At 37.1% G+C, this 19148-nt stretch overlaps 2 protein-coding genes across 2 annotated transcripts; one reads left to right on the top strand and one right to left on the bottom strand.

Annotated features, from left to right (window-relative positions):
- Positions 1-55: 55 nt before the first annotated feature.
- parp14rs1 (poly(ADP-ribose) polymerase family member 14-related sequence 1) lies at positions 56-10263 on the top strand. The gene is made up of 17 exons (XM_043248838.1): positions 56-255; positions 453-556; positions 679-718; positions 1858-2088; positions 2196-2423; positions 2507-4776; positions 4941-5174; positions 5256-5477; positions 5566-5644; positions 5793-5939; positions 6058-6120; positions 6268-6444; positions 7962-8168; positions 8302-8967; positions 9132-9271; positions 9429-9603; positions 9715-10263. Exons 1-17 carry the CDS (start codon positions 69-71, stop codon positions 9993-9995), a joined length of 5451 nt encoding a protein of 1816 aa, XP_043104773.1. The 5' UTR covers positions 56-68; the 3' UTR covers positions 9996-10263.
- On the bottom strand, positions 10244-19038 carry esyt3 (extended synaptotagmin-like protein 3). Its single transcript, XM_043248839.1, has 23 exons — positions 18459-19038; positions 17512-17553; positions 17295-17429; positions 17129-17205; positions 16950-17019; positions 16645-16734; positions 16489-16544; positions 15750-15870; positions 15478-15654; positions 15306-15388; positions 15173-15221; positions 14918-15007; positions 14669-14731; positions 14467-14526; positions 13376-13447; positions 13182-13268; positions 12902-13051; positions 12036-12436; positions 11862-11960; positions 11643-11774; positions 11449-11554; positions 11313-11362; positions 10244-10963 (listed from the first exon to the last, which is right to left on the bottom strand). Exons 1-23 carry the CDS (start codon positions 18777-18779, stop codon positions 10924-10926), a joined length of 2571 nt encoding a protein of 856 aa, XP_043104774.1. The 5' UTR covers positions 18780-19038; the 3' UTR covers positions 10244-10923.
- Positions 19039-19148: the final 110 nt, after the last annotated feature.

The following is a 19148-nucleotide window of genomic DNA, read 5'->3' as shown; positions in this document are numbered from 1 at the left end:
CAGAGAAATCAAAAGTGAAAGTCTTCAGGCTGAGTTCGACGAGCACCGCAGTCAGAAGACAGGCGGACATGGCTGCTAACGAGTTCCCATACCCTCTCTGCGTGGAGTGCCAGTGCGACCCTCACAGTCACGTACTAAAAAACAAGCTAATTATCTATTTCCAGAGTAAGAAATCTAGCGAAGGAGGCGACTGTGATGTGGAATACCCCGTTTCTGAAGAGCACACAGCAACTGTTCGGTTCAAATCAAAGGAAGGTAAAGCTTAAACTCTCATCTGAATCGCTGTAAAATATCGTGCGCAGAAACGTAAAGTGTTGTGTTAATATAATAGAAGTGTCGTAGTTGTAGCCTACAACAAAACAATATGTCGTGTTACCGTGGTAGAAACAAAAAACGAAACTGTTTACAATTGCTTGGAACATTAATGTTTTTGGTCTTGCATTTTGGTTCAGTGAGACAACGGGTTCTGGACAAACAAACGCATGAGCTCAAGATTGGTAAAAAAACTGTGAAATTGACTCTGAGTCTCCCGTTATCAGAGGCCCCAGTTCCACAGGTGAATAACATTAACAGCTAATAGCAATACTACTAGTAACAACAACATATACGTATCATAATACTGTATTTTAGTACAATAATTCTTACTTGGAGTAAAAACAAAACTTTGTTTTTTTTTAGGAATCAACTTCGTCTGCTGGTAACCTTACTAGTACAGCGGGTAAGTCATCCGGTTTCAATAACGTTGTTTTGCTGTCCTCTACTGGACACTTACTATTATATGTAGTAGTAGTACTAATAGTAGTAGTAGTAGGCTAGTCAACATTTAAAGTGCATCAAAAAAGGTAAATCAGAGTTGTGCTAAAACGACGAGAACGTTATTCCGTTTTAAGTTTTAGGACAACTTTTATGAAACTTTTTTCCACTTTAGGTTTTGACTATGTGTATATTTATATTTGCATTTAAATTTTTGTGATTTGGCAGACTCTTTTATTCAAAGTGATTTTCGGACAAATTAGGACAGTAGTAGAAATCAAAACCAACAAAAGAGCAAATAAATGCAAGCTCTTTAGCCTAAAGCAATATACTCAGCTTTTTTTAGTTGATAGAATACAGAAAAAAAGAACATAAAATTTTAGCATTTTATAACTTAAGTAACTTAAAATAAGTCTTACATAACCATCTGTTCTAGAATCATGTATACAGCAAAATATGCTAGTGCTCTATAAATCTAAATGGTAGAACTAGTAAACTGTTAAAACTATAATATAATAATAGTCTCTACTTCTAACAAAGTACCAGTAATAATAGTCATTGGACCTCAGCTCATTAACTCAACTTTAATTTGCTAAATAATTTTCAAGAAGATTAAAAATCAGTAGATAGGTATGCTGGCATGTATTCCAAAACTGTATTCTTTTTTTATTATTATTATTTTGTTGAGATTTTGTTCAGGAATTCTTTGAGTTAGGGAAAACTTTGAAGTCCCATAAGACCCGTTGTCACATTCATAAGAGAATAATAATAATCATTAATTACTGTATTGGTTTGAAGAGGTGAAAGATAAAGTGAATGTGGACTTCAAAGATTTAGACATTGTAATCAGTGGCCCAATGTCTCTGAATTTGTATCTAAGTGCAAATGTGCTACAGATCACCTCAGAAATTGAAAAGGGTTCTTGCAGAGGAGATACAAACTCTTTATTCCCAAAATCTCTAAATCAAGGAATCAATTCATTTTGAAATCAACTTCCAGTCCTATCAAACACGAAAACTAAACACATGGTTCAAAAATGTTGTGTTTATTATGTACGTTTCAGCATATCTAAAACTTTTCAAAAGAGAATGATGTTTGTTTCAGATGAACCAAAGATTGAGGAGAAGGCTAATGTCGTTGAGCCACCTGAGGAAACAGAAGAAGATGCAACCCTTAAATCAGCTGTAATTGAAAATATCCAAAACATTAGTCCAGATTTTCTAGCAATGCTGGTGGAAAGTGTGCTGAAAGGATCTTCTGCTGAGTCAAAGGACTTCAGCATTGAACCAATACCAGAGAGTAGCTGTGCTGTGGTAACATTTTCCAGTAGCAAGGGTAAGTCATGGAATCCTCATAATACTTGCAAAATAATAGCCTTTAGCTAATATCTAAATGTTGATTGTCTTTCTCTCAATTCCTTTTGCTTATGTTTCATTCTGTAGATGCAAAACATTTCTTTGTATCCTCCGAAAGCAATGGAATTATTAAGAGGAAAAACATTCAAGTTCGACTGCTTGAGATGACTTCAAAAGTTAAAGCTGAAGGCTTACCTCGAAACTCAAACTCTGACTTGTTAATGCTCTACTTTGACAAATTTGCAGAAGTAGAGGATGATGGGGTAGCATTTGAAACAGATGATTCAGCAATAATCACTTTTAAAAATCTTGAAGGTACATTTAAGTAGTTGCATTTGATTCATCAGTTGAATTTAATTGTCAAATGCATTTTAACTAAGCAATGTGTGCTTTTTCAGATGTGCAAAAAGTCCTCAATCAGCAACACCAGCTTAAAAAACATGTTTTTAGAGTAATGCCATACTATGAATCACTGCAGACAGCTCTGTATGGTAAAGACAGACCCACCCTGACACTTCCAGAGGCATTTAATGAGAAGATTGACAGAACTGTATGGCACCACATAAAGGAAAACAGGAAATCTCTGGATTTAGTCACACACGCTGTGTCCAGTCATTTTTGTGAGATGGATTTTCAGTCTTCAGCGGTGAAGATCAGTCCTTCTCAATCCTTACTTAACAATGGTGCGCAGACAAGAAAACTCATTCAGACATGGAGAGAAAATGCCCTTTCTGTGTTCTTAGAATCAATATCTAAGTTTAAATCAACTGAGCTCCACATTCAGGAGGATGCATGGACAGAGATACAACCTGAAGTTGAAAAAGCAGTAGTTGGAGAGGCTGTCACGCTGGTTTCCTATGTGGATGAAGGAACAATAGCTATAGCCGGCCTGAAAGAAGATATGAACACAACTGAGGGAATTGTAACAGAACTTGTTGAGAGAGTCACCCAAAGAATTCAAAGAGAGAAAGGTAGTGAATCAGAGGAACTCAGTATGACTCCATCCATATACAATCTTGTTCTCTGTGATGGTTTGGAGCAGCAAATGCGTGACACGTTTCCAGAAATGAACATCACATACAATAAGCACAACCGAAAGTTAACTTTCTACGGCCTAAAACAGGAGGTGCTGGAAACAAAGAATAATATACTGCAGGCTTGTCTTAATTTGATTCGTAAACCAATTGAGCTTCACCAACCTCTTTTAGATTTTCTGCACACAAGGGATGTAGAGGAAATGACGACAGAATTGTTTTTTAACAAAGGAATTAATGTGGCATTAGAAGTTGATGGAAAGAGATTATTGCTTGTTGCAAAAACAGACAATGCCTTGAATGCTGGTGAGAATCAATTGCGGACAGATCTAGGCCACCTTAGCTTCGATGTAGAAGATCCCAGTGTTCTAGTAACATCTGATTGGCATGACCTTGTCTCTCACATAAATAACGTAGTCAAAAATGTTACAGTACAGACAACTGTCAACCAGGTGATGGTATCTGGCTTTGTAGATAGCATTAATGGCGTTGAACGAGAGTTATATAATTTCGTTCAGGAAAACTCTCACTTTGAGAAAACTCTGAAATCTCACAAGACTGTTGTCGCATTCATAAAGGATCACAAAAAGCAGGATTGGTTTGAAGAGGTGAAAGGTAAAGTGAAAGTGGACTTCAAAGGTGAAGACATCGTGATCAGTGGCTCAAGGCTTTACGTCTCTAAGTTTGTGCCTAAGTTCGAGGAATTGCTTGGATCTGCATATCACTCTACCATGAAAATAGTTAAACCAGGAGCAAAGAAGTTTTTCAAGGAGAAAGAGTCCATGTGTATTACATATGCCATGACAAGAATGAAGTGTTTGGTCCAGTTAGTAAATGAGCATGACAACCCTCATGACACAAATAAATCACAAATCACAAAGCCTGTTTATCATTATAAAACACATGAAGGAATGGAGATTATAGTACACAAAGCTGACATGTGTTCATTTCAAGTGGATGCAGTGGTGGGTGCATGCAAAGAGAACCTCCAACTGGATGGAGGTTTAGTAAAGGCGCTCTCAGATGCTGCTGGTCCTAAACTTCAGAAGGACTGTGACAAGATGGTCAAAAAACGGAAGTTCACAACTGGTGATGCTGTCCTCCTCGATGCTGGAGACCGACTACAGTGCAAGCATGTCATTTTAGCAATAGGACCACATTATAACTCTTCCAAACCCCAGGAGTCAGAAAAGCTCCTGAAAAAAACTGTGAGGAAGTGTCTGAATTTGGCAGATCAGGAAAGCTTCCAGTCGCTGGCAATCCCAGCCATTAGTTCTGGTGTATGTGGTTTCCCACTGGACCTTTGTGCAGACACCATTGTGAAAGCTATAAAAGAGTTCTGTGATTTTGTTGAAGGGGACTATACACTGCAGGAGATTCACCTAGTTGACAACAATGATAAGACAGTTAAAACTTTAGAAGCTGCAGTGAAGAAAGTTTATGGGGCCAGTCCGCTTACCCACAGCTTGACATCTGGAAGCAGTTCAAGCAGCCAACAGCAAGACCAAAACCAAGCAAGCGCTTCTCTAAACCAACAGCAGATAGCCACACACTTCCAAGGAACATCACAAAGTTTTCAGACAAAAGAAGGTTTAACCATCACTCTTAACAAAGGAAACATTGAGGACACAACAGTGAGTTCAGCATTATTATATATAATATTGTTTGGTGTCTTACTTTTTGACTATAGCTCATTTTCTATTTGTAATTTCAAAGATCACCTTCAAAGGGGTTTCAAGTAAAAGTATATGTTTTGGGCTGACTTGCCATTTTTATGATTTTTTTTTCTTTTGTACAGATGGATGTTGTTGTGAACACTCTCAGCAGTGACCTGAATCTCGGTGTAGGCGCAATTTCAAATGCCCTTCTCAAAGCAGCTGGTCCTCAGCTTCAGGTTCTGCTCAATCAGAAAGTCACAGGCCCTGTCAGCATCGGAGCAGTCTTTGAAACAGCCGGTGCAAACCTAAAGAACAAACTGGTGTTCCATGCTGTTGTACCCCACTGGAATCAAGGGCAAGGAAACGAGCAGAAGGTACTACCCGTTAATTATTTTTTTTAGTAACTAATAGAAAACCTAAAGCTTGCAATAATGTTTTTTATTCTCTTTGAGCAGGTGCTGGAGGATATCGTGGATAAGTGTTTGAATCAGGCAGAGCAGCATCAGCAAAGCTCTATTGTATTCTCTGCCATTGGCACAGGGAACCTGGGATTTCCAAAGCCATTGGTGGTCTGCACTATGCTGGACTCAGCCTTCAACTTTAGCAGTAAAAGAGGTTCAAAGCATGTGAAGGAAGTGGTATTTGTTCTTCACCCCAAAGATACACAAACCATTCAGGTACCTGACGTATGATATCATATCTTTGATACTTAGTACAATAATGAGTTATTTTCACCTTAGTAATATTATATATCATTTACAACAGGCTTTCACAGATGAGTTTAGCAAGAGGTTTTTGGGCCAGTCTGCCCCAGCAAGTAACCCCACACAGCCACAGAGCACAGGTGCCCAAAACGTCACTTTTTCTAATCTATTTTGCATAACTTATAACTAACTGGACTTATAGTCATTTTGTCATTGGCTATATGAACTTTCCATAATGTTTATTTCTTTCTCTTTCTTGCTTCATTAAATTATGAAATTAAATCACAGGACCCTTCTCAAAAGTCACAACGAAATCTGGGATTCATGAGACTACAGTAGGAGGAGTAATACTACAGGTCCTGCATGGTGATATTACTTTAGAGAAAACTGATGTCATTGTGAACTCCAGCAATAAAGATTTCACAGCGAAATCAGGTAAAGTTACTAATTCTAAATAAGTAGAACACTCTTACTGCTGTTAATGTTAATGTCATTTTATAAGACATGAATGATTAAGCTTAGAGTTGAAACGGAGAAAAAAATTTGTTTTAAGGTGTCTCAAAGGCTATTTTGGATAAGGCTGGTCCAAATATTGAAACTGAGTGCCAGCAACTTGGTAAGAAGAATGTTTTAATTTCTAAACTGAATATGTTATAACAATGAAGTAATAAATTATTTAAATATTGATTAATCATTAAACAATATTTTCACATGCTCTGAAACTTTAGCATGTTTTATAATTGTAGTTCATGTGTGTTGCCAGGGGCCCAGGCTAACAGTGGACTGATAATGACTCAAGGGGGAAATTTACAGTGTAAAAAGATTATTCATCTTGCAGTACAAAGCGATGCCATTAAGATCAAAAAACATGTTAAAAGTGCTTTGGAAATATGCGCCAAGGAAAAGTTCACCTCCATTGCATTCCCAGCTATTGGTACAGGTGAGAACAAAGTAACATCAACATAAGGACATATTCTTATAGGGCTATTTCAGTTTGAGTTGAAATACATAATGTCAAATTCTGTATAAACATTAAAAATAAGTGCTTATACTTTACATTATATACTGGTACATCTCCAAAAATTTGAATATCGTGAAAAACTTTCATATATATAGATTAATTTAATGTAAAGTAAAACAAAAAAAAATCATTTGGATGATTGGAACTTATAGCTCATAAAATTTGAAATCTAGTATCTCAAAATATTAGAATATTTATATTTGAGTTTAATTAAAAGCCCATCCCTACAATAGAAATTCTAGGTATCTTGTTCTTTGATACCACAATAATGGGGAAGACTGCTGATTTAGCAATGGTCCAGAAAATGATCATTGACACCCTCCACAAAGAGGTCACAGAAGGCTGTTACTGAAAGGAGTGAGTGTTCACAGAGTACTATATCAAAGTATATTAGATGCAAAGTTTACTGGATAGGGTAGGAAAAGGTATTTAAGCAACAGAGATGACCACAAGCTTGAGAATACTCCCAAGTAAAGTCAATTCACAAGGACTGAAGCTGAAGTCAGTTCATCAGGAAAAGGGCTACCAAGACACTTCTGAAACAATAACAACATCAGAATCATCTTACCAGGAGAAAAATATCTGGACATCTACTCAGTGGTCCAAGGTCCTCTTCAGATAAAGTACTTTTTGCAATACATTTGGAAATCAAGGTCTTGAGACAAGAGGAAGGCACAGAACCCAAGCAGCTTGAAGTGCAGCATGAGGTTTCTGAAGTCAAGTCAGTGATGGTTTGGGGTGCTGTGACGTCTGCTTATGTTTGTCCATTGTATTTCATCAAGTCAAAAGTCAATGCATCCTTCTGTCAGGTGATTTTGGAGCAATTTATGCTTACATCTGCTTAAAAAACTTTATGGGGATGCTCATTTCATTTTCCAGCATCACTTTAGCACCTGCCCAACGTGACAAAACCACTTCCAAGTGCTTTGCTGACCATGATATCACTCTGCTTGATTGGTCAGCCAACATGCCTGACCTGAACCACATATGGAATCTATGGTATATTTTTAAGTAGTGCCACAGTAGAGACACAGGCTGATCTCTTCCATGCCAGTCCTCAATGATGCTGGAGTTTGTGCTAAAGGAATTCCCTGACCAAGTATTGAGTGCAGAAATTAACATACACATGAACTTGAACCTTTCTGCTTTGCAAATACTTTTTTGATTGATTTTAAAAATATTGAGATACTGGATTTTTAATTGTATGAGCTGTAAGTTCTAATAATCAAAATCAATTTTTTTTAAATATATATTTTCCATTACATATAATGAATCTAAAATCTAAATAAAAATTTCACTTTTTGAAATAAGTTACAAAAAGTTTTTTCATGTTACATTCAGATGTTCAGATTATGAGCCCCAGTTGTAAATATTATATTGTATTATTATTATTATTATTATTATTATTATTATTAAACCTTATATGAATTTCCTAGGACAAGCAGGGTTGTCTCCAGGTCAAGTAGCAGACTCCATGATGGATGGTATTCTGGAGACGATAAGAAAAATGTCCCAGTCCACTGTCAAGCTGATAAGACTGGTGGTGTTCCAGAAACAAATGCTCCCTGAATTCCACAAAAGCATGCAGAATCGAGAATCTGGACCTGCCAAACAAGAGCAGAGCACCTGGTCAAAAATCAAAGGTATGATGTCATTTTAACCTAAATTTATAGAACTTCATTTTCTGAATAGTCCATAAAACAGAATAGTTCAGGAATGCATTTTCATGCACGGCAAAAAATATCAATATGTGTTCCCATTTTGTGTATTATGCAGCATATGCCGCTAATGTTAAATCGTTCTTTACTGGATCTTGGGAGAAAGAAATAAAACAACATGGTGGCAAAGACTTTGTCATCGAAGGCATCCAAGTAGATCCAGTGTATTTTTCTATCTGTGGACCTTCACAAGCAGAAGTGGACAAAACAAAGCGATTCTTAGAGGACACAATCAACGATGAACAAGTGTTCCAACCCATCACAGACACAGCCATACTTACCTTATCGGATAAAGACCAACAGCGAATCCAGGACCTGCAAAGCTCCATAGATGTGACTATAACTCTGGAATACAAAGCTCATAAAGGTTCAGACGAAACCCCGGGACAGGCCACACTCATAGTACAAGGTCTCAGCCGAGATGTTCTAAAAGCCACTCAGGAAATCCAAGACATGCTCAAAACAGCAAAAGAGAAAGAGACACTGCAAAAAGAAATGGATTACACAAGTGAGCTTGTTGATTGGCAGTATGAACAAGGTGGCCAATATAAGAGTTTTGATCAACATACAAATTTGGAATTGGAAAAGGCCCTTGCCAGACAAGCTACAGACATCAAAATTTCCTTCCAAGGCCAGACTTATAAGGTCACACTGCCTGAGGGTCCAGCAGTGAGCACCTCTGGTGGAAACCAGATGAATATCAAACGCATTGACAAACTCAAAGGTATTTACTGACAAGAAAACAAGTATTAAAAATGAATGTATGAATTTTTATTCACTTGTATTTTAACGAATAAAAGATGTGATTACGATGTGTTTGATAAACTTCACTAGAACTAATGGTGTAGATTTTACCACTATTTTTAATAACTATGTTTTTCCCATTAGCTACTGAAGATATTCCACAGCATTGGGATGCAATGGCACCTAGTGAATTTTACAGAATGTTTAATTTGCAACAAACCAGCACAGAATACAAAGATGTATTGGGACTCTTCCAGGCCACTTGTCGAAACCAAGTCTTGAAAGTGAGTGCCATTTTATTGGACCTGATACATCAGATTGCCTACAAGGTTAAACATTATTAGCTTAAAAACCTTTCTAAATGATCAGGAAATAAACAAATGATGATAACATATACTTGTATTTATTATATGATTGTTACACTTTTTTTTTTTATTACAGATCGAACGAGTCCAGAATCCTGGCATGTGGAAGAACTACCAGAATAACAAAAGCGTCATGGAAAAGAAGAATGGCCATCAAAACAACGAGAAACGACTCTTTCATGGAACCAGTGAGCCGACTATTAGTCAAATCAATAAGGGTGGCTTTAATCGCAGCTACGCAGGGAAAAATGGTAAATCATTTACTACAATCACTTTTTCACATTTTATAATTGTACGTGGTTTGAAGTGGAATATGTATGAATTTTCTCATTTAATGTAATTGCCTTTGTTTCTTGTTATAGCTACAGCATATGGAAAAGGCACTTATTTTGCACTCAATGCAAGCTACTCTTCTAGCAACACATACTCAGTGCCTAATGCTCAGGGACATAAGCACATGTACCTCTGCAGAGTCCTTACAGGTGATTATATTACAGGAAATTCAACAATGTTCGTGCCACCTGCAAAAAATGCCAACTGTGACCCCTACGACACGGTCGTGGACAACCCTGCTGCACCAACCGTTTTTGTGGTATTCCGAGATGATAATGCATATCCTGAATATTTAATCACTTTCATGTAGCTGCTGAAGATCAATCATTTTACAATCAGGGAGATGATTTTTAAATGAAACTGTAGTTCCCAAAACATGTTTTATTTACCTGTTAAAATTTAAAAGGGTATTAATTACGGAACCCGCATGTGCCTTAGAATTCATTCATATTCTGTTGTTTCTGCTGTAATGTTTTCAAAATTGTGTTTTGTTCTGGTGATATGTGAATAATTTGCACAAACAATACAATTTTCAATCACAAACTACTACACTGCAAGTAAAGATCTTAGAAAACTCAGATTGTTTTATTGTTATTTCTTACACCCTTCTACAACATATAACTGATACTTTAGGCATTCAAAAACAATTATAGGCACAATCAACATGTATGCTTGCTATTCCACATAATAAAAATAGTTCAATACAGTTACATTTCTGATCGATCTAGAAAGAATACATATTAAAGAATCTTTGTAGAAAAAAATAGACTTAGTAAAATCTTAGGAATCCTTCCATTATAACCGAAAAATAAACTTCGTTGACTGTATATGTGTTTACTAATGAATGCGTATGTGCATAATAATATTTATAAACAAAAACTCTAAATATAAACCTGTACAAAAAGGGTTAAAAAAAATTAAAAGCCAGTTTACCTCCTGTTAAGAATTACTGTCTCACACACAAAAAATATTTTACAAAAATGAAATATCAAGCCATATATATATATATATATATATATATATATATATATATATATATATATATATAGCTTGAGGTCAATGAAAGCAATGAGACCCAAAATGATGAGGGAATGGATATTGTTTTTAATTACATATATGTATTTAAATCACCAAGTCAGTGCCAAAGTGCTTAGTCTGTCTCATCTAGATAGCTTTCACTCATTAAAAAAAATAAAAAAAAAATATAACCAAATATTAAATCTGCTCAGTTAATTCTGCTAGTTTGTCTTCTTTAGTCCAGGAAGAGTGAGTTCATACCTGTTTATCAGAGAGGAAAAAAGTTTTACATAAACTATCTACAGCATCTTCATTAAACCTTACAAATGAAAAAGTCAACTGTGCAATAGAGTGAAATAGTGGCCACTTTTTCAGTTTTGTTGTTTTTTCAGTTGTCTTATTTTTCCCATAAGGATTTTTTAAGTATTTTTTTAAAGCATTATACACCATGAGCCAAATATGAATGACCAGCTCTGAGCTAAATATACCTTTAAAAGTTGTCACTGAAAGTCAGTTTCCCTATGTAGAAAATAACATTTCCATTCTACGGAACCCAACTGTTGTACTTTAAAGACAAAGAAATTTAGCTGACCACAATTGATTTCCTTACCATTCTGTGGATCCCTTGATCAGATCCATTTCAGACATATCAATCAAAACCTTTTTAAAAAGAATAAAATAACGTCCAGATAATTAGTGATCCGTTTTTATCCATTTCAATCTACATACATTCTTTATCTACTTACCATTCCAATCTCCTTTCGCTCTCTTTTGTGAAGCATTTTATTGTTTTTTACTGCAACATCCAACTTTCTTGTTCTTGCTTCCTCCATTGACACGGCAAACTCAAATCTGAGGTAGAAAGATATTTTAAAAATCTTTGAAATATTTCTACCAAAAATGAATGCTTGATTTTCAAAAGGTGGGAAATTTCTCTAACGTCTCATTGAAGACAGGGTTCACGGTCTTCTTTTTAACCGGAGTGCGCTTGCGGTGCTTCCACGTCTGATCAGGCAGCAGATACATGCGGACGTAAGTATCAGAGCCGCTCTCGCTGCAGGAGAACAGGTCCCTAGGCAGCAAAATAATAGCTTTTGTGAATCTTTGATCTGTGAAATCATTACAATTTAAATAAAAAAAGGAGGGATAAGCATCTCACTTGCAGCAGCTGACAATAACAATGAGCCTCTTCCTTAAGTTGGCATAACGCAATGTGATTTGAATCTGCCCAAAGCTGCCCTGATGATTCAGGATGGCCCTTTAATGAACACAAACTCATAAGTTAGATTTTTGTAGGACGCAACATTTATAAGCAGCACCAGAGTGTACTTACTCAGGATAAGGGACGTTGTCCGTAAGATCGAAGCGAGAAGAAGCTATGGAGTTCTCTGACAACAGGCTGTGGGAATCGTAACGGCGCATTTGACTGGGGGTGGAGGGGGTCGAACGCAACGCCTCTGTGCCAACAAAAGTGCTTCGTCGGTAGTGAGGATGTTCCGCTTGGAGCTCATTATAGGAGCTGACTGAAGATGGCACAGGGGCAGGAGCGGTCTGTGTTCTGGAGAGGGGGACAGAGGAAACAGGCACTTTTTCTTTCGGGTTGCTCTGTACAGGCTGAACTGTAACTGGAGCTGGAGTCTGAGGCTCAGGACGAGTTTGGGGAGATGGGACTTTTTCCTTAGCCTGATTTGGTGGAGTGACAACCTTTGGTACTGGTTTCTCCAACGTAAGAATCTAATTGAGACGACAGGTGTGGTTTGTTAACCATTTTACCAGCAAATATGAAATTAATATAGTCATTATGATGACAAAAAAACATATCAGACAAACCAAAAAAACACCTAAAAATATCTACGTCAAAAACTTTCATTGTCCTTCAGCTCAGTGGTTCTAAACTGGTTGGCTGTGACTCAAACTTCTGGCACAGGTTATTATGTTATTATGGGGTTGTGGTTGGCAGGATAGCAAAATACATAGATTTATCAACTTTTAAAGTGTAGGAGCTGAAATGTTCAGATATTTTTAGTTGTTGAAACCAAAGGCCCAATTCATCTCTTACTTGGCAGAAGACAGTATAGTTAGGGGGGATGCCAGTAAACAATGTTATTGCATTTAACAATAAGGTAAAGTGCTTCTTAATGGGTTTTTAGTACCGTGTTTGGGTATAATAAAAACAGCTGCGGTAGTTCACTCACTCACCCTGAGAACAGCTTTCATTTTGATCTGGCTGTTGGCTCCGGAGCGCTCAAGCTGAAAGCGCTGGTCCATGGTCATATCAGATGCACTGAGCAGCCGGACCAACGGCAGAGTGAGTTTACCCAGTGAGGACTTTTTCTCATGTTCTTTTACCTGAGGCCACAGGATAGAAGAAACACAAACATCATAGTTCTTGGTTTTTGTTATATTTATCAAGTTTGTGTATGGAGGAACAAGAATAGTTGACGGCAAAATGATGGTTATGGTTTTATGATAGGTTTACCTCGACATTCAACACTTGGTTATTCACACTGTGTACAAAGAACGTAAAGCATTCATCATATGTCGGGTCTTTCGAGCCAAACACAACCTTTCAGAAAAAAAAACAAAAATATAAATACAGATGAAAAACACTCCAGTGTCTAAATGTCTGATTAATTGTGTTTAAAAACTGGGAAATAGATTGGATTCAAATACCTTGCTTTTTTGACTTTGCGGATCAATGGAAAACTCCACGTATGAGTTGGGATCATTAGTTCTTTTGGTGAGCTGCAATTAAAAATGGACACAAATGGAAATGAAGCTCGTAGAGATGTTTTGATTCTGGATATTCTAAATAACCATGAGATTTGGTTCGCAAACTTTTTGAATTCCTTTGACTTTTCATTGTCATGACCGTGAATTTCCTTGACCTTTCCAATAAAATGTTTTCAGTGAAAAATCATTACTGTAATGCAGTTCACAGATGATTTAGCAAGTGGTGCAACAAATAGAACATTATGCCAAGTCATTCCAGCAGCTGCAGAAAAAAAAAAAACCTTCAAAGAATGTATACAGGAAATGTGTAATTTCTATGCCCTGACCAGCAGATTACTGACACTGAGGTGGGATATTATGATTATGAAACTACGACACTATGAAAAAGAGCCCAAAAAATGCTTTACCTTTCGATTTGCATGATGCACATGCGGTTAACGTGATCATTTTCATGAACCAGTGGTAGAAACCAGTTGGACAGGTTGCCACAATTACAGAGAAGCAGAAACTAAAACCTGGGCCTTGACGTTATCGTGCTTGAAGTTGAAATGTTATGATATAATCTCTGGAATGCACAATATTCGGTGAAAGATGGTAGGAGGCTGCATTCCAGATGCATGATGGAATAAAAGACATCTAGCTTTTGACTCAATAACAGAAGAAGCCTTGTTTTTGAGGAAGCCTACACAAACCTTCCAGAAAGGCTTAAAGGGATAAATCACTTAAGAATATTTTTTTTTGCTTTTTAATTGTGAAATGAATGTATATTTCAGTCTGCTTCTCATACAAGCATTTAGCTCCAGAAGACTGTTATTTGGTATTTTTATTGTGTACTTTTCTAGAATCCTTTCGGAGTTCACACCTATGAATCACCTTTGTTTTGACCAAATGATCAATGGCCAAAATGTTTGAAAAATATGGAAAGATTATTATTTCACTCATATATTTTTGCTGTTATTGGTTCTATAAGGATTTAGAATGTGCTTCATTCTTCCTGCATAAGGTCAAGGACAATAGTGGCCATTTCTTACCCGAGATTCTTTGGGTGGTTTTCCATGCTTTTCATTATGGGTGAATTCACGTTGGTCTTTCTAAAGGCAAAGAAAAACGGTAAGTGAACAAGCAAGAAAGAAAGGCAATATATCAAAAAACTTCTTGTTCTCACATGTTGTGTTTGTGTTATGATAGGCTGACAGTTGTTTAGTTGTGCTCTCACCGCACTTGTATACTCACAGGCAAGTTAGAGGCACTATCTAAGTATACAGCCAACATGGCACAAGCGAGCCCATCTCTAGTCTGAAAGACGAAATTGAATAAAATCCATTAAAATACCTTTACAGTCATTCCAGTTCAATGTTTTTACAGTTAAACATATTGATCAAACACACTATTTTTTTAGACAATACACCGCTTAAATCACAGCAAGTATTTTAACCACCTGGCACAGCATATATATTATCTACACTATTATAATAAGCTCACCTCCTTCAGTAGTGATGGTTTTGTGTTCAAAGAAAACCATTGCAATTTCATATGTATCTGACCGCTCTCAATGTCCTCTAGGGTAAACCACTACAAATCAAAGACAGAACTTGGTGAACAAGCACAGCTAAATTTATATTCATATTATATCACAGAATATTTTAGCACTTTTTTGATGTACAGAGAAATTCTGATAAGGTTTTTGTTCAGCTATCAGTTAAGAAGCACCGCAGTTCAGATCTTTCTAATGCTCACCTTATCTAATTCTCTGTCTTTCCTCACATCTCCACAATCCAGGCTGTATCTGTTGCAGACGATACAAAATCTTACACAAAATCGCATAATATGGGCAAAATAATGACCGTTGTCTGAGCAAACTCATCATTACCTGCCCAAAAAGTCATCAGCATCCGGGTCTTCGTCATAAAGTTCCACCTCCAACTCTTGTCCAGGAGCTTCATGAATGACAAACTATTAAAAAAAATAGATATATGAATGAAATCTCTATTTTCATTCTGAAATAATTTTGTGGCAATAGATTGAGAACTGCTCAAAATTACCTCATAAACTTCATTCCAGCGTGGATTCAAAGTTTCTTTAATGGTCTTTGTTTTGAATTGCTTGTTTCCGACCCTCAGCACAGTATATGGATCTGACTTGCCCTTTACAAGTCCCATCATATATGTATCCTTTGCTACAAGATCCCGGGCCTCCAAAACATGAACCCGCACAACACCCTAAACATGTTCACATAGTCTAACTTATTCTGCATTTTGAAAACAGAGTTTTTTGACTGATTTTAGCAATGGGAACCAATTATTCCCGGTCTTACTCGAGGAAGAGGAAACTTCATTTGGTCAACTTTGACTTGATCGATCAAAGGGATGCACATGCGATTGGGTAGAACCATGAGAGAGGCGATGATATCCACAATGGCTGATTCCGACATATGACTAGAAGAAATAGAGAGTCAGATTTACAATGGCGAGGAACACTACGTTTTTAGATACCTCTTGGTTTCTAAGTGGCCACTAAAATTTGTAACTGAAAGATTTTTACAGGTAAAAGCTATGCTGGGTGATAGGAAAATATTTTTAATAATGTCTCAGGAACACAAATTATGAAATCTTATTTCTTAATGTGAAAAGGACAGCTTTAATCTTTAATAATCCTGTACTATTTATCCCTCCCTGTACAGGAGGCTTTCATGTTTGAAAACCACAAATGAACACATTTGTCTATATTTAAACTTGAATGACAACATTCCATGTCCTGAAGCAATTTTAAAGAAGTGTGGCTAGCTAACTAGTTTGGTTTTTCCGTTGGTATGTTTAGCTCATTCAGCTACAACATGACTGAGTTGCTCAAGCTGGTTACAAGGATGACTGCTTGATAACACAGCGTTTAAAACATAACTGACAAAGTTAATAAATACTGTGATAAAAATCATTTGACCCTTATAAGATAGCATGAGAATTGAACTGTTAACTACAAAAAAAATCATAAAAATAACAAATGTGCACGGAACTGTTTGAGTGACAATCAAAAATAATGAAAACCTATGAACACACCTTAGTCCTGGACCATCCAAAACATTGGTCATTCCAGTCCAATTGAGTTGCAGAGCCTGCAAATTTAATTTAAAATGTTTTAAACTAATGACCTAGTGACACTTTTGTCTATTTGCGATTTTAAATGAGCCGATTACATCTGATGTCCACACTCACAGGTCGACGAATGAAGAACATGGTGACTCCACCTACAAGGGGTGACTGGCCAATCAGAGGCTCAAGAATTACGCGTAGCATTCCCTGTAGCTGACAGAAAAAAATAAACATGCAGGTGTTCATTGATTTCATTTTATTTCATTGAATAATCACATTATTACTACTTTTATTGTATATGGGCAATACATTAAGTTATTAAAGACTTTTAAAATATAGTGTAAATCAAAACTTTTGCCTTGCTTGATATAAAATGCAAGTATTAAATACCATCTATTATCATTCAATTTAACTATTAATTCACTAACCTGAAGGCCTTTGACTCCTACTTTGATGGCCGGTTTAACATCTGCATCTATGTCTACATCAGCATCGTAACTGCAGGAGACAAAAAGAAAAGAGAGCTTTAAAACATTTCAACATATCAGTCACATATGGTTTAGCAAGACAATCTGGTGTCAAAATGAAATTTGATGTCTTAGCTCACATAATGTTAAAGTCGAAGATGACCTCTCTTGTTTCTAGCTCATGCGTGTAGACTCGTACCCCTGTAATAGTCGGAGCCTGAAATGCAGATGCACAATTGTAAGCTTCTGTTTGACTGCTGAAATATTTACAGTAGCGGCAATGAGCCTCAGATTACAGAATCATACCTTCTGTCCCATGTGAACTTTAGTAAAGGTGAAGGTCTTCAGATGAGAGCTGGACGTTCTTACAGATTGCTGAATGTTATCAATAAGAAGTTTTTCCATGTACATGCCAAAGAATGGCCATGCTTGCTGAAGTATCTACAACAAACAAGCACATTTATAGATATGCAATAACAGCAAAAATACAGAAACAAATCAACATCCGAGGCGCAAGCCGTACCTTGTTGATCCAAGCAGCCTTCTCAACGTCTGCAAATTGAATCTATCAGAGAAATAAAGAATGAAAGAATAGATACATTTTGGAAATTGAACACGCTTGTGTGCAACTTATCTAAATGTTATGTTTTTTAGCACATCATAATTCTGTTTTCCTTTCAAATTTTTATGAAATATGAATAGAAAAAGATCAATCCCTAAAAAGCCAGAAAGTTCAAAGGGCGGTTTTAGTTTTATTTTGTGGTGTCATAAATATATGAGGCTTGGAATCTATTATATCTAAATCAACTGTGAAGATCAGGTAAGTGATATCAGACACATATTTTATAGGGAAGACAATAAGAAACCTAATATCCTGAAACAGCTTGACTGTTTTGGTCACAATGGGCCAAAGGGACATTCTTCCGATAGCAGCACATCTCCTGTATTTTCCAGAAGAGAGATTGTCATACTGGTTTAGGATGACATAAGGGAGAATGAATGATGGTAGAGCTTTCATTTTTAGGTGAACTACCCCCTTAGGGCTACGCTGGAGTTTGTAAACATGAAAATCTTGGGAACGGTAGCAACATAAAAAACTATAAAAGTAAACCTTACAAGTGCAATAAAACGGTTCTACAACATAATCTATTTTATATATTTCTTTCAATTTTAACAAAGGGTGTGTCACATTCCTGTTTTAAAAAGGGCTGGGTATTTTAATGAAGAAACTCAAACTGACACCTTAGTGTGTGATGTTCCCAAAGCAACGCAACAAGAAGCCACACCTCTACAGTTCAGTACCATCTAGTATTGTTCGAATGCCAAGTATGCATGCAAACAAGCACGGTACAGTATTTCCCCTTCCAACATACAAATTAACTTACATCTCTACAACTAATTAAAATACACAGATCCCTCAGACGAATGTTATAATACCAAGCAAGCAAAGATGCTAAAAAGAGCACCCACCCAAGCTGGCATGTTCAAGGCTTGGAGTTCAGTGCCGATCACGTCCTTCTCGTTTTCCAAAAAGTCAATGGCTGTATCGATCCTCTGAACTTTCCACCTGCGGTTGTTTTTCCACATGGTCCACATCAGCATGCTCAGGAGAATCCAACTGACGCTGAGTCCGAGCGAGCCGGTCAGGTATACGGGATAGCACAGGACAATCGCTCTCATCATGAACATCAGGAACTCCATGATCAACCGATTGACATCCTTTACACTGAGTCCCTCCGGCTCTCCATCAGACACGGGGGGCGCTTGACCCTCACTGGCTGCAGCGCTCATTGTGGCTCCGGAGCCCGGCTGCTGATTTAAAGGGCTGAAGCAGATAAGCGGTAGAAGTAAAAGCTCCTGAATTCACATCAGAGACGCATCGCCTGCCGGTCGTTGCGCTGAGGTCGGTTTACTCGGCTCCCTGAGATCAGATCTAACCATCAGATCGAGAGAGTAAACAAGACGCGTTCAGCATCCCCGTTCACTTCGGCTCCATTAAACCAACTGTGATTGTGGACGCTCTCTGACAGTTTTTGCGAACTTCCGCGTTTCCCATTCTTTGGGTTTGTACCTGCCACCTCGAAGTAGACACGCCTAAAATCCACCCTTTTCTGCCTGTGAGAAAGAGTGCGTTCGTTCGTGCGGTAAAGTCGACGGACA

This window comes from Puntigrus tetrazona, chromosome 9 (genome assembly GCF_018831695.1).
Source record: "Puntigrus tetrazona isolate hp1 chromosome 9, ASM1883169v1, whole genome shotgun sequence".
NCBI lineage: Eukaryota > Metazoa > Chordata > Actinopteri > Cypriniformes > Cyprinidae > Puntigrus > Puntigrus tetrazona.
This window is presented reverse-complemented; position numbering and strand designations above follow the sequence as displayed.